Raw genomic sequence first — 14,554 nt, 5'->3', positions numbered from 1 at the left:
ATCATAACATAATGATAAAGCAAATACTTAAATATTGTCTCATGTAAGAGACCGAAGGGTGTTGTCATGAAGCAGTCGTCTTTTTTAAGACACATATTCGTGGAGACAAAGCAAACTTTCACCCAACTGGCAAGGTTTACTACTCAAGCGTGTGTAAGTGGATGGAGTGATTAACGATGATCCTGTTACACAATCGACCACATGAATTCAACTTTGTTTCCAGCTGACTTCTTGCTGATATTTACACTTCTGACTCCTTCGCCGCCACACAGAACACACACAGTGTCAGCAGTAGACGTCTCTGGACGACCGACGTTCAATACTGCTCCTGCTCTTCCATCAGTCGCACTTTGCTCGTGAGTTCGTCCAGTGGAGACGGTCAAGGAATAAACTCCATGGGGGAAAAAAACAACATTTTTTCCTTCCAGCAAATGTGTTGCAAAAGGATATGTTTTCGGTTCAGATCCTGAAGCGTGGACTGGACCTTCTTCTGGAAAGTGATCTGGGCCTCGCACATGCAAGCGTCTTCAGACACCTCACTCCTCATTTCCTCTGGAAAAAAATAAAGCAGGTTTGAAGACAGCAGCGGTTGATCGATGACCCCCCCGGTTGACCAATCATGTCGTCACTAACACGCTAATGTGGGTTAATGTCATGATTCAGTTGTGTCAGTAGAAGAATCACATGTGCAGGAGTGTTTGTTGCACTGCCGGATACTCACAAACTTGTTCACTGAGTAACTGAAAGATACAACGGACGTCATTAACACACTTGTTGTAGCCGTCAACGACAATCAAATACCACATGTACGAGAAGAGAATCCTCTGTTGCCATTATTTGAATCTGAGACTCTGGTGGTCAGACGGAAAAGGTCGTCGGAGATTATCCTGGTGTCTTGTTCACGTGAGGGGGATTCTGGCGTGTGAGAAAGGTGGATCTGAGCAGCAGCTTGACACACTTTATGGTAACGTATCTTTTATATCTTGGATTTTTCTAATTTTTCAATATACCTTTGCTATTTGATTTTTGATTATGTCTAAATTCGCACAAGATTTTATTTTTATATTTTGTATCAAGTTTGTATCAGACCTTATTATGTACATTTATATTTTTATTATATATTATTGTATTTTTCTTGTGATTTCTATTTGAAAATCGATCATACTTGAAATGTTACTCTGTGAGATCAATAAAACTTCTATCTTAATAGTAAGTCAGTAAGTAATTTTTATTTGTATAGCGCTTTTCCAGACCAGGGTCACAAAGCGCTTAAACAATCAAAACAATATTCAATAAAGTATATACTTTAAAGGTCAAGATAAAACTGAGAACACAACAGGAGTTCCAGAAAATCAAGGAAAAGCCTGAACAAATAAAAACGTCTTAAGATATAGTAACGTGTTTTATTTTGTTAATATTTTATATCTTGGATTTTTCTAATTTCTCAATTTACCTTTGCTATATAAATTCACACATGATTTTATTTTGTGTCAGACATAATTATGTATATGTATATTTTTATTATATATTAGTGTATTTTTCCTTGGGATTTCTCTTTGAAAGTGGATGCTACTTGAAATGTAACTATGTGATATCAATAAAATATCTTTCCATCTTAATACATTTTTATGAAAATATACTTTATTCTCAATGTTTTAAATCAAAACTTAATTTTCTCAAATTTCCTGATCTTGTGTTTTTTCTTAATTTCAGCTTTGTTTCTGACGTTTCATTCCTGAATCGTCTCAACCTGCAGAGCTCATGTGCTCCTCTGACCTCCATCGGGAAGTTTCGGATCCGTGAGACGTTGTCTTTGCTCTCGTGGCAGGAGGATTAAACCGAGTCACGCTGAGCTTACGTGAGCAGGTCTTCCGGTCACCGTTCAGCACGTATCTGGGTCGACACTGGCAGGTGTAGGAGTCGAAGCCGTTGACGCAGATGTGCTGACAGTCGTGTCCCCGCGAACAAACGTCAGTGTTCACACCTGAGGAGGGAAAGTTGCCGCCTGTGTGAGGAACTAGCGTGAATATGTGGAAGAAATTTCCGAAGACGAACAGTCTGACAGAAACCGCAGACACACACCATGATTATGTACGTTCTCACTTGAGCAAGTCTTCTGGTCTGGATTCAGTTGGTATCCAGACTGACACTTGCAGACAAACGAGTCACCAGAGTTGACACAGATGTGCTGGCAGTCGTTTCCCTGCGCACACTTGTCAGCGCCTGGAAGAGCCGCACGTTTGTCGCAGAGGAACAACACAACAACACTTGAGACCAGAAGACTCACGTGAGCAGGTTTTTTGGTCTGAGTTCAACATATATCCCACATGACACCGGCAGATATATGAGTCGCCGCTGCTTTCACAAGTGTGCTGACAGTCGTGTCCTCGTGCACACGGATCAGAGCCTGAAACAAGTGCCACAGTTGGATGAACCAAGAAACACACACATGCGCTCCACAGACTCACACTCTTACTAAATACACAACTATGTCACTACAGACTCACTAAGACATTTGTGTTTACTTAATGCACAAAGACTCATTAGCTCTCCTCCTTTTTTGTCTTGTTTTTTGTCTGCATCATTCTGTCGTTACAGAAGTTTTCAGATTCATTGTCAATTTGATGAGTACAAATGAAATTAATTTAGCTTCAAGACAAACAGAACTTTACACACAGACACTGAAATACACACACATATATGCATGGCTCAAACACCAACACATATTGACAAAAACGCTTTAAAACAACATGTACACAACACACCTGCAGAAGACACGAGTTGTCATCGTTTAACACGTGTTACTGACATTAGTCAGCATTAAAAGTCACTTTAATTTCTGTCCTGAAAACTAAAGCATATATTTGTTTTGTTTCTATTAAATAAATACACATGCACAGTACTATTTAATTGTATGTGTTTTTCTTATATCAAAATCCCAGAGAACTATTTAATTACGTTATTTAATAATTTATTTTAATAATTATTTAACAATTTATTTATTTAATTATATAGTTTTGTTCTAGACAGAACTAGTAAACTAAATTAAAAATGTGTATGATTTGTTCATTAATCTTAAATCAATGTTTTATACCAAATTAAGGGCTTATATTATTATTTATTTATTATTCCTCTATTTTAAATTCAGTCAAACAACATCTTTAGAAAAAACAATATAAAATAATCACAATTAAATTGAAAAAAGAGACCATTTTTTTAAATTCCGCAGACACACACCATGATTATGTACGTTCTCACTTGAGCAAGTCTTCTGGTCTGGATTCAGTTGGTATCCAGACTGACACTTGCAGACAAACGAGTCACCAGAGTTGACACAGATGTGCTGGCAGTCGTGTCCCTGCGCACACTTGTCAGCGCCTGGAAGAGCCGCACGTTTGTCGCAGAGGAACAACACAACAACACTTGAGACCAGAAGACTCACGTGAGCAGGTTTTTTGGTCCGAGTTCAACATATATCCCACATGACACCGGCAGATATATGAGTCGCCGCTGCTTTCACAAGTGTGCTGACAGTCGTGTCCTCGTGCACACGGATCAGAGCCTGAAACAAGTGCCACAGTTGGATGAACCAAGAAACACACACATGCCCTCCACAGACTCACACCTGATCACAAGAATACAAACAAAGTCTCACTAAAAGTGATCATACACAACTCTGTCAACACAGACTCACAAAAGATTTTTTTGTTTTGGAACAGATTTCAGATTCATTGTCAATTTGATGTGTACAAATGAAATGAATTTAGCTTCAAGACAAACACAACTCTACACACAGACACTAGAATACACACAAATATATGCATGGCTCAAACACCAATACACATTGACAAAAACGCTTTACACAACATACCTGCAGAAGAGTTGTCATTGTTTACCACGTGTTACTGACATTAGTGAGCATTAAAAGTCATTTTAATTTCTGTCCTGAAAACTAAAGCATATTCTTGTTTTGTTTTTATTAAATAAATACACATGCACAGTACTATTTAATTTTATGTGTTTTTCTTATATCAAAATCCCAGAGAACTATTTAATTACGTCATTTAATAATTAATTTTAATAATTATTTAACTATTTATTTATTTAATTATATCGTTGTCTTCTAGACAGAACTAATAAAATACATTAAAAATGTGTATAATTTGTTCATTAATCTTAAATCAATGTTTTATACCAATTTAATTGCTTATATTATTATTTATTTATTATTCCTCTATTTTAAATTCAGTCAAACAACATCTTTAGAAAAAATAATATAAAATAATCACAATTAAATTGAAAAAAAGAGAACATTTCATTGATTTTTTTTTAATTCCGCAGACACACACCATGATTATGTACGTTCTCACTTGAGCAAGTCTTCTGGTCTGGATTCAGTTGGTATCCAGACTGACACTGACAGACAAACGAGTCACCAGAGTTGACACAGATGTGCTGGCAGTCGTGTCCCTGCGCACACTTGTCAGCGCCTGGAAGAGCCGCACGTTTGTCGCAGAGGAACAACACAACAACACTTGAGACCAGAAGACTCACGTGAGCAGGTTTTTTGGTCCGAGTTCAACATATATCCCACATGACACCGGCAGATATATGAGTCGCCGCTGCTTTCACAAGTGTGCTGACAGTCGTGTCCTCGTGCACACGGATCAGAGCCTGAAACAAGTGCCACAGTTGGATGAACCAAGAAACACACACATGCCCTCCACAGACTCACACCTGATCACAAGAATACTACAAAGTCTCACTAAATACACAACTCTGTCACCACAGACTCACAAGACATTTGTGTTCACTTAATGCACAAAGACTCATCTCCTCTCCTCCTTTTTTGTCTTGTTTTTTGTCTGCATCATTCTGTCGTTACAGAAGTTTTCAGATTCATTGTCAATTTGATGAGTACAAATGAAATGAATTCAGCTTCAAGACAAACACAACTCTACACACAGACACTGGAATACACACACATATATGCATGGCTCAGACACCAACACACATTGACAAAAACGCTTTACACAACATGTACACAACACACCTGCAGAAGATACAAGTTGTCATCGTTTAACACGTTATACCGACATTAGTCAGCATTAAAAGTCACTTTAATTTCTGTCCTTAAATCTAAAGCATATTTTTGTTTGTTTTTATTTAATAAATACACATGCACAGTACTATTTAATTGTATGTGTTTTTCTTATATCAAAATCCCAGATTTAATTACATTATTAACAATTTATTTATTTAATTATATAGTTTTCTTCTAGACAGAACTAATAAAATAAATTAAAAATGTGTATAATTTGTTCATTAATCTTAAATCAATGTTTTACACCAAATTAAGGGCTTATGTTATTATTTATTTATTATTCCTCTATTTTATATTCAGTCAAACAACATCTTTAGAAAAAATAATATAAAATAATCACAATTAAACTTAAAAAATAAACATTTCATTGATTTTTTACTTCCATGTGTATTCCAAAAATAATTGTTAATACTCTTTATAAATACATTAAAGGAGACCAACGGTTGTATCAAATATGTAAGAACAAATCAAAGTGTGGCTGTAAATGCAGCGTCTACTCACGCGAGCACGTCCTCTGGTCAGGGTTCAGCTGATATCCAGCGCGACAACTGCAGCTGTACGACCTTCCATTGTTGACGCACTCGTGTTGGCAGTTGTGTCCTCTGCCACACGGATCCATACCTGCCGACCCAAAACCTCCACGTTCCGATTGACATTGTCTGACCACCAGCCGGCGTGTTCGTCCAGTTCCGGTTAGTGTTTCATTAGTAATCGTGCAAAAAGCAGAAGCGTGTTAGTATTTTTTGTGATTGAACAGATAGAGACAAACAACCACTCACACCTACTGTTAATTTAGATTTCTCAATTTTCTTTATATTTTTGAACTGTGGGAGGAAACCAGATAGAAACCCCTTCACAGAAGACCCTCTTTGCTGTGCGTCTTGATGAAGATATTTCACCACATTATCAGCATGAATTCCCCCTCCTATTTAATATCCATACATTTTATATACTATACTTCCATTTTATCGTCCTGGCTAAGATTTTTAAAGCAGAACATTTCATAATTTTGTTCTCATCTTAAGTTGCATTAGATCCAACAAAACTGTGGTTTGACTATGATAAAGAACACTAAAATATAAACAGCCTGAACACACTATATTTATATTTATATCCATAGAAAAAGACAATTTGTTCTGTCTTATTCACTCGTCCCCATCCCCATACTTTTGTCGATGCCTTCCAGAGTCCCCTAAAAAGTTTATACAATGTATTGATATTAGATGACAAAATCCACACCTTGTGGTTTTGAGGGGAAACCGTGCTGATAATGTGGTAAAGAATCGTCATCGTCTTCCTTCATCCACAGACAGACAAAACTTTATTTAGTTCTTGAGGCTGTTAGAGTTGAGCGAGAGCTGCCAGTGTATTATATTGTCGGCATCGTTCTGTCGTTGCAGGTCATGAGGTTCAGTCCATGACCTGCTTCGTTTCGGGCTGATGCCGTCAATATAATGTCAGCCGATAAACAAGAACCAAAAGTCTTCGTACCATCTAGTCCTAGTTCATATGCGTCCTCCCGTCCGTCTAGCGGGAGATCCGCACTTCCCTGGTCGTCCTTACCGCACAAGGTCTCCCTAAACTTGGAGGTGAGCATCTCCATGACCCCGTAGTTCTCCACGTAGAAGACGTGGTCGTCCAGAGGAGGACTGGCCATCTGACGCAAGGACGTCATGTCCGCTCGGTCCACTCCAACGGCGTAGATCTCGATCCCGGACGCCCGAGCTGCAGCCGAGACTTCCTCCACCCGGTCCTGAGGCCGCCCGTCAGTCACTATGATGGCCACCTTGGCGATGTTCCGGGATCCGATCCGAGCTCCCGCCTCCGCGATGAAAGCCTTCTCCATGGCCTCCTTGATGGCCACGCCGGTCATGGTGCCGGACGCCAGGGGCTCCACCCGGGCCAACGCCTGCTTCAGGGCCGCCTTGTCAAAGTAGGTCTTCAGCAGGAACTCGATCTTCACAGTGCTGGCGTAGTTGACCAGACCCACGCGGGTGGCGTCCGAGCCGATCTCCAGGTTCTCCACCATGACCTGCAGGAACTCCTTGGCCTTCTCGAACTCGGCGGGTCTGACGCTGCGAGAGCTGTCGATGATGAAGACCAGGTCGATGGGTCGGTTCTTACAGCTGGAGCTGACGGCTGAGCGACACAAATACGAGGTGAAAACAAAGTTTAACTTAGACATGTGTCTTCAAATAAAGGTTGACAGGTACTGTATCTTCAGAGACCTGGAAGGTGGAGGAAGTTACAACACAAAAACGATCTTCCTCTCTCTTTGCGCTTGATGGAGTCTAGTGTGTTTCCCCTCTGGGGATGAATAAAGCTTTTCTATTTTCTATTTTGTCTACTGACTCCTTTAAGAAACATCTTAAGACGTTTTTATTTGTTCAGGCTTTTCCTTGATTTTCTGGAACTCCTGTTGTGTTATCAGTTTTATCTTGATCTTTAAAGTATATACTTTATTGAATGTTGTTTTAATTGTTTAAGCGCTTTGTGACCCTGGTCTGGAAAAGCGCTATATAAATAAAAATTACTTACTTACTTAATTATCAATTTCAAAACACATATTGTGTTAATTCTCAGACCCAGAAATATATATTCTTTCTAATTGCTAATTTTATTTTATTTTTACATAAAAATAATTGAAGGTTTAAGTGTCACATCTCAAATACAATAATTTACTTTTTCTAATTTAACTACAAGAGTTCGAAAGGTCCTAACACAGACTCGTGGACTGACCTGTGGCTCCAGCTCTGCGAGGGTCCACCAGCAGGTGAGTCCCGGTGCTCGCCCTCGCCGTGACCCGCTGCTGAGACCCTCCACCCCGGTGCAGTTCCCGGCCAGCTTCTGCAAACCCGGTGGATTTAATCTCTTGGTATCTCGCCGGTCCCTGCTGGGGCCCTCGAGAGGAAGAGGGTCGGATCGTGTGGATCTGGTCGTGTCGAGGTCTGGACGCCAGAGTCTCTGAAGCGAGGACGAAGTGGACCAGGAACCACAGGAATGACGCCATGTCGCCAGGAAACACACTAGCTGTCCTGGGATTATGTATCCATGGAGGGGTTTTATCAAGTGTCCGAGCGAGGCTGGACCTCTGGACGTGCGGGGACCAATCCAACCAATCCGGACCGTAAACGCTGCAGGTGTCTGTGACGTCATATTGGCATGGGTTTTGTGCCGAGCTAGCCCTAAATCTTCAACAGTCAACAAGTAAAGGAATAAAAATATATATATATTTAATTTTAGCAGCAACTAGAGGTGAGGGTGGCATGGAACTTGTGGACTGATATAAATGTAACTTTTAAAATAAAATGGATTAAAGCCATTTATGATGGATTAAGATCCCAATTCCATATGAAACTTTATTCCACAGAACATCAATTCATCGTAACCTTCAACAATTATGTCCAAAAAACTTCCTGAAAAGATTTATATTTGTTCACAAATTTTCTCCACATAAAACAATCTTATTATACGAACACATTACTTACAAAAATAAATCTTTTTACTTACAAAATTGGATAGATTAAAACGTCATTTTTATGTCTGATGTCTGAAAATTAAAATATTACGAGTTACCAAGAATTTCTGATAAATAAGCAATTTACAATAAAGTAAAAAGAATATAAAACAGTTAACAAATCAATACCTGCTAAAGTAATTATGTTGCCTAACACAACTGGATATATGGGTCCCCTTTATATAAATGGAAATAGATACTGTATAAGAGATTTAAGAAATGCTCAAACAAACATAGCAGAAATGATTTTTATAATAAAAGGAAAATAGAGATGTTTTTTTTTATTTTTTTAATTGGTTTTATTTTACTATTTTTCCCCAACTTTTCCAAACATTTTTAGCCATTATATTCATCACAGCATAGGTAAGGACGGTAAAAGTATTTGATTAAAAAAACCATAGAGATAGATTTAATGGATCGACTGACAGTGGTGTGAACTAGTGACCTCCCTCTTGCCCTAGCTGTCAGGGAAAGGCTCCATCTCTCCATCTACACAGCAGCACTGACCTCTACTGGAAAAATATCAACACTTCTGCTATGAATGCAAAAGATGCGTTTATGAATCTCATTGTACTTTATGAGACAGAAAAAGGACAAAGTATAACGAATGGATGAGCCTTGTGAGAAAGAAACACACCACAGCTGTACTTCAGGTCAGCGCCAGGTTTATTTATTATAAAAATACAAAACTTCAGAAAGTTTCCATAGGAAAGCACAATGAGCAATCCCGTCTCTTTCGTATCCATTTTAATATGGTTAGACATAATTAGTAAGGACGACTTCTACAGCTGTGATGACAAAGAAAAGCGAGCGAGTCGACTCGAGTCCCTGGTCAAGTGCAAATCTTCAACATTAGTTTGAGTGAAGTGGCACGACTGAAACCAAAACACCTGCACATGCAATAACACTTTATTCATGAAGACTTTGATGCATTTATCTCCAGAGTAGTCGTATTTGAAATGTTTAAACCTTGAAGATGTACACGGAGTTTCTGTGCCGAGACGAGGATCTGACATTATAAACATAGCAGCCATATTTGTGAGGAACAGAATCGCGCGTCAGATGCTCCGAGGTTGAGCTTGAGTCGTCACCATGGCAGCTTGTGAACAAGTTACCATTAATGCATCGCCTCAGAGTTCTGAGCTCGATTCCACCTCAGTTCACGAGCAGATCCTGACTTTCACACACGTCTGGGTAGCTCTCGTCTCCTGTCAAGTAACTGGCCTCTAAAGTGGGGAAGGGAAGGAATAGTCATGCAGACCATGTAGAAGTTTAGACCACTCTAGTGTGGCAGGGCTCCGCGGGGATCTCCATGTTGCTCTCTCTGCCACAGCAGGCTGGCACCTCGAACTGGCAGGCCTCCACAACAGGGGCAGGCAGACCCTGAGAGCGGATCTGCTGCATTTGCTGCCTGCGGAACGAAAAAAAAGACAGAACTAGAGTCAGGTCCTGTGGCTGCGTCTCTCTAAGATCGTGCACCACAAGGGGGCGCAAACCTAAATCAATGATCTACTGTAAAAGTGACTCACCATGCAGATCGGCCCATGACATAATGGATGTCAGGTCGCTGGAAGCCGTTGAAGGTAGAGGCCGCCGCCACTGTGTAGGCGCCCATGTTCTCGAAGACCAACCAGTCACCCACCTGCATGTCGGGCAGGTCGCACTGCTCCACGATGCGGTCAAGACCGTCGCAAGTGGGACCCCAGATGCTGCAGGGGTACATGACCTCATCTGGTTTTGGTTTCTAGTGCAAGAAAGTTCATGATTAGCGGTGTGGGGATTTCCAAAGAAATAGGTGGTTTGGAGCTTTAATGACCTTATGCAGGGTTGGAAGACAGTGAGCGTGGTCGTAGAGAATACAGTTGAAGGAACCGTACACACCATCGTTGACGTAGTACATCAGCGTGCGGTCCACCAGGCCTTCGTCCTCCTCTGTCAATAAAAGTGTTTTAGTCTCCAACTCCACACGTGATGACATGAACGTGAGAAACTCACCGTCAGAAGAAGCCTCATCCTCCATCAGGACCTTCTTGGCGATGATGTTGACCACCAGTGTGTACGCAGAAGCTACATAGAAGCGACCAGGCTCGGCGATGACCTTCACGCCAGAGTCCAGCGGGAAGTACTTGTCCAGGGCCGGGTTGATGACGGCGGTGATCTGGTGGGAACATTAAAGGACTGAGCACCTTTTTACAACATCATTTTCAACTCACTCATTACACATCTAAAATGTTCAGATCAACTCCCACCAGCAGCAGTCCTTCCAAAACCATCAAGTATTAGTACACTTAGTACACACACACGAGCAGGGGCACTGAAAAGGGGGAATGAGGAGAGGGCTTGTAGGGGCCCCATGATTGAAAGGGGCCAAGAGGGGTCCCCTTATATAACTATAATGGCTAGTTTTGGAAAGATTTCTCAAGGCCTTTGCAAGAGTGGAGATAGATTCGACCAGCATGTAGTACACAGTACTATAGTTTGGCAATCTCTCTATGGTGGCCATTGAGTCAGTTGACGAGAACACCAGACTAAGCAATGTTGCATCTTTGCTGTTCCTGATACCAATTACTGTACAAGTAAAAGTTATACTTTTACTTATTTGAAGTTCTTCTCCGATTACATTACATTCAAAATCATACAGAAAACATATACGACAAGCTATTTGTTCATATTTCAGCCTACTTTACCCCCTGCTGTTGATTTTATTATGTATAATTTTACTGTATGCTTGCTGGAACTTTGCTTTATAGCTCATAATATTCAAAATACAAGAAATCAAAGGGCTATTATTCATTTTGGTTTTTCTTACCAAGATGTTTGGGTTTTTTTTAAATAGTATTGAGAAAGAAGTAAAAGAAAGATGGGTTTAAATCAGTCACTCAGCTAAATTAATTTCATGGAATGGAATTCCTCTACCAATAATCCTGTTTTCCACACATATGTTTTATATATGACAGTAGCACCATTTCCACTGGCCTAGGGCACAGCTATTAAGGCAACAGTAAGGCTTCCTTTCATGGGCCCCAAAACCCCCGAAAGTATTAGGATAGACTAAGATGGGTAATAGATAGCAAATCTGCAAAAATACAACCATCAAAAATAATGTAATATTGTACCTCTTCAAACTTGAGCTCAGCATCATCCGAACCAGGGAACCCTCCACCGATGTCCAAGAGGTTCATGTTAAAGCCCAGTTCATCCTGATGAAGAGACATTTAGAACCTGCTCAGGACAAACGTCTCATCACCACTCGACTTACCCCCATGTCAAAGACGCAGCGAGCGTCAGCAATGGCCTGAGAGTAGGTGTTCGGGTCAGTGCAGCCACTGCCAACATGGAAGCTCACGCCGATCACATCCAAACCCAGCTCTTTGGCCCGCTCCAGCAGACCACGGCAGGCTTTAAGCTGCGCCCCAAACTTGATGCTGAGACGACACACCGCCTTGCTATCGTCTGTAGCGATGCGCAGCACCAGCCTGGAGGAAACGCAGCGTCAAACATCACATACCACTTGGAGTTGTGAATCCTTGCTCTTACTTGGCGTTGTCATGACAGCGGGCCACCTTCATCAGCTCAACCTCGCTGTCAAATGTCATCATCTGGACACCGTGGGCACGCGCGTACTTTATCTGCGACAGCTGCTTGCAGGGGTTAGCATAGATGATCCGGCTCGGGTCGACACCAAGAGACTGAACCATCTGGATCTCCATCTAGAAGAAGACAAGTCAATAGGATGTTCATGATTCTGTTGTGTACACAACAGTGCTGCGGCGTGAAAACAGACACACACACCTTGCTGGCACAGTCAAATCCAGCTCCCAGCGAGGCCAGCGTCAGCACAACAGCGCGGCTGTCGTTGCACTTCACAGCGTAGAACGGGGTCACGCGAGGCAACCCTCTGAACCAGCGCAGGTGCTTCCTCAGGACGTCCCCCAGGTCACAGACGTAGAAGGCATCCCTGTCCTCCTGTGGTGACACAAACCAAAAGTTTATGGTTTTTGTTTTGGCTGCAGGGAGGAGGCCTTGAAAGAAGTTTGTCTGGTTGTACAGTGCTTTGATCATTAAGGCACACGGGAAAAAAGGACAGAAGAACAAACGCAGCATTTAAAAATCAACTTAAGGTCATAAACACCATTGAGATGCATATCCGTTTAAGAGATGAATTGATCAACAAATGGATTGCAACTTTAAAATACATCATCAGTATGTGTGAATGGCTGTCAAAGCGCTTTGTGACCCTGGTCTAGAAAGGCGCTATATAAATAGAGATTATTATTATTATATGATACAACTCTAGAAGTAGAAGAATATAGACCTACCGTCATGGAATACTCATTGATCTTCTGAGAAATCGTGTCCTTTGCAGAGAAGCCCTCCTCCAGGAAGGAGAATTCAAACTCGGTAGGAGTAGGAATGTTCATGATAAATGATCCTTTGATTGGTCACAAATAAACTGCAAGGGAACGGAAGAGAATGTTCATTATTTGACCACCAGCAAAGACAAAGGCGACCTTAACTTTGGAGACACCCACTTGGATAAGAAAGAGATGGAATCAAGAGCAGTGGTTATACTTCAAAGATCTGGGGCGCAGATCAGCCAAGGGGGGTCACCGGTGAAGTTGAATCCTTTTAGATAAGATTCAATCCCAGGGCCTGTGGAGCAGCCAGAGTGCGTTCTTCTGAAGTGATGATTCTGAAAGTGTCAGGAAAAGAATTTCAACCAACTGGAGCAGGTCTACAGGGTCAAATGGTTAACTGCTGAGCTGTCCTCTGTCCAGAGGCGTCAACCTGACTATTCCAGGAATTCAACTGTGCCGCTTAGTCCCGCCCACAAGCGCTAGGATCCAATCAGAGCGTCGCAACGCCCCCACCTTCTTAGAATGGCATTGATTCGAACCAATCGACGGTTAGGAACTGACCGCTGACGCAAGGGTGCCGGTTCCGCGTCGAGTTTCGCCTACCGTGCGCCACGAGGCCGTTAAGGATGAAAAACCTTTTTATTTTATTTTAATTCTTAATAGAAATATGCGCCATATTAAAAACAGGACTATCGTGCTTTGAAAACAATTGATACGACCAGTAAAGATATTTGAAAAAGATGGCGACGAAGCCACACCGGCCACGTTGAAGCATTATGAATGACAACGACTATGAATGAAGAAGTCTGAATATAAAAGAACATCGGCGGGAAAAATGACTATATTGGAGTCAAATAAATGATAACATTTGAATAAAAAGGGCGACATGTTCGTAAGGAATCAAACGATAGCAGTCTGCACACTTTTTTTGTGAACTACACAAAACGACTTGATATAAGACGATTAAAAAAGTTGTTCTCACCTTAAAAAGCATTTACAAAGAGTGTGTCCATGAGACCCGGGAGTGGGCACTGAAAAATAACTTCACGGAGGAGGATGAGGATCAGCGACGAGACTGGGACCGAGTGGAGCCGGCGAATGGGTCGTCTTTGTATTTATAGAGTGCGGTCGCCATGACAACGCAGCCAGCTGGAACCGGCTAGCCCTCCACGTATAAACCGGTTTGATCTTGTAATTTCATCCACATGTTCAAGACAATAAAGTTTACTATTGAACGAAAGTAGATCTTAAAAAGTAGTTACATCTCCTGAACAATCATATTGAGATACAACCTTTTTTTTTTTAATTGTATTTTTATTTATTTTAAAAGATGAATAAACATGTTTGGTTGTCATTGTGTATTTTGTAACTTTTCCGGATTGTGTTTAAATCTCAAATAAATGTGGAAAGTTTTTTAATGTCTGATATAAAGATCAAGATGATTAATGGTTCTCCTAAATTAAAGTGAAAAGGGTTAGTTTGTGTTGTTCTGTGGTCCAGATCTTGATCATTGATTCCTGTCATCTCTGATCTGCGGCCATCTATTGATGAATTCCAAGAGCATTGTTAACGTCT

At 41.1% G+C, this 14,554-nt stretch overlaps 2 protein-coding genes across 3 annotated transcripts; both read right to left on the bottom strand.

Moving 5' to 3' along the window:
* Positions 1-379: 379 nt before the first annotated feature.
* Positions 380-8,119, bottom strand: LOC148060883 (uncharacterized). Its single transcript, XM_087779403.1, has 11 exons — positions 7,844-8,119; positions 6,668-7,243; positions 5,606-5,725; positions 4,555-4,674; positions 4,350-4,490; positions 3,443-3,562; positions 3,259-3,378; positions 2,288-2,407; positions 2,083-2,223; positions 1,859-2,005; positions 380-552 (listed from the first exon to the last, which is right to left on the bottom strand). Exons 1-11 carry the CDS (start codon positions 8,112-8,114, stop codon positions 380-382), a joined length of 2,049 nt encoding a protein of 682 aa, XP_087635529.1. The 5' UTR covers positions 8,115-8,119.
* A 1,150-nt stretch (positions 8,120-9,269) lies between these two features.
* odc1 (ornithine decarboxylase 1) lies at positions 9,270-14,058 on the bottom strand. Of its 2 annotated transcripts, XM_087780066.1 has the most exons (11): positions 13,962-14,058; positions 13,154-13,314; positions 12,941-13,074; positions 12,414-12,587; positions 12,159-12,331; positions 11,881-12,097; positions 11,738-11,821; positions 10,617-10,779; positions 10,438-10,553; positions 10,151-10,365; positions 9,270-10,032 (listed from the first exon to the last, which is right to left on the bottom strand). In XM_087780066.1, exons 3-11 carry the CDS (start codon positions 13,040-13,042, stop codon positions 9,894-9,896), a joined length of 1,383 nt encoding a protein of 460 aa, XP_087636192.1. In that variant the 5' UTR covers positions 13,043-13,074; positions 13,154-13,314; positions 13,962-14,058; the 3' UTR covers positions 9,270-9,893. The 2 variants fall into 2 exon arrangements, with proteins under 2 accessions (XP_087636192.1, XP_087636191.1); XM_087780065.1 differs by having other exon boundaries at positions 10,438-10,779.
* Positions 14,059-14,554: the final 496 nt, after the last annotated feature.

This window comes from Callionymus lyra, chromosome 18 (assembly GCF_982586985.1).
Source record: "Callionymus lyra chromosome 18, fCalLyr1.hap1.1, whole genome shotgun sequence".
Classification (NCBI taxonomy): domain Eukaryota; kingdom Metazoa; phylum Chordata; class Actinopteri; order Syngnathiformes; family Callionymidae; genus Callionymus; species Callionymus lyra.
This window is presented reverse-complemented; position numbering and strand designations above follow the sequence as displayed.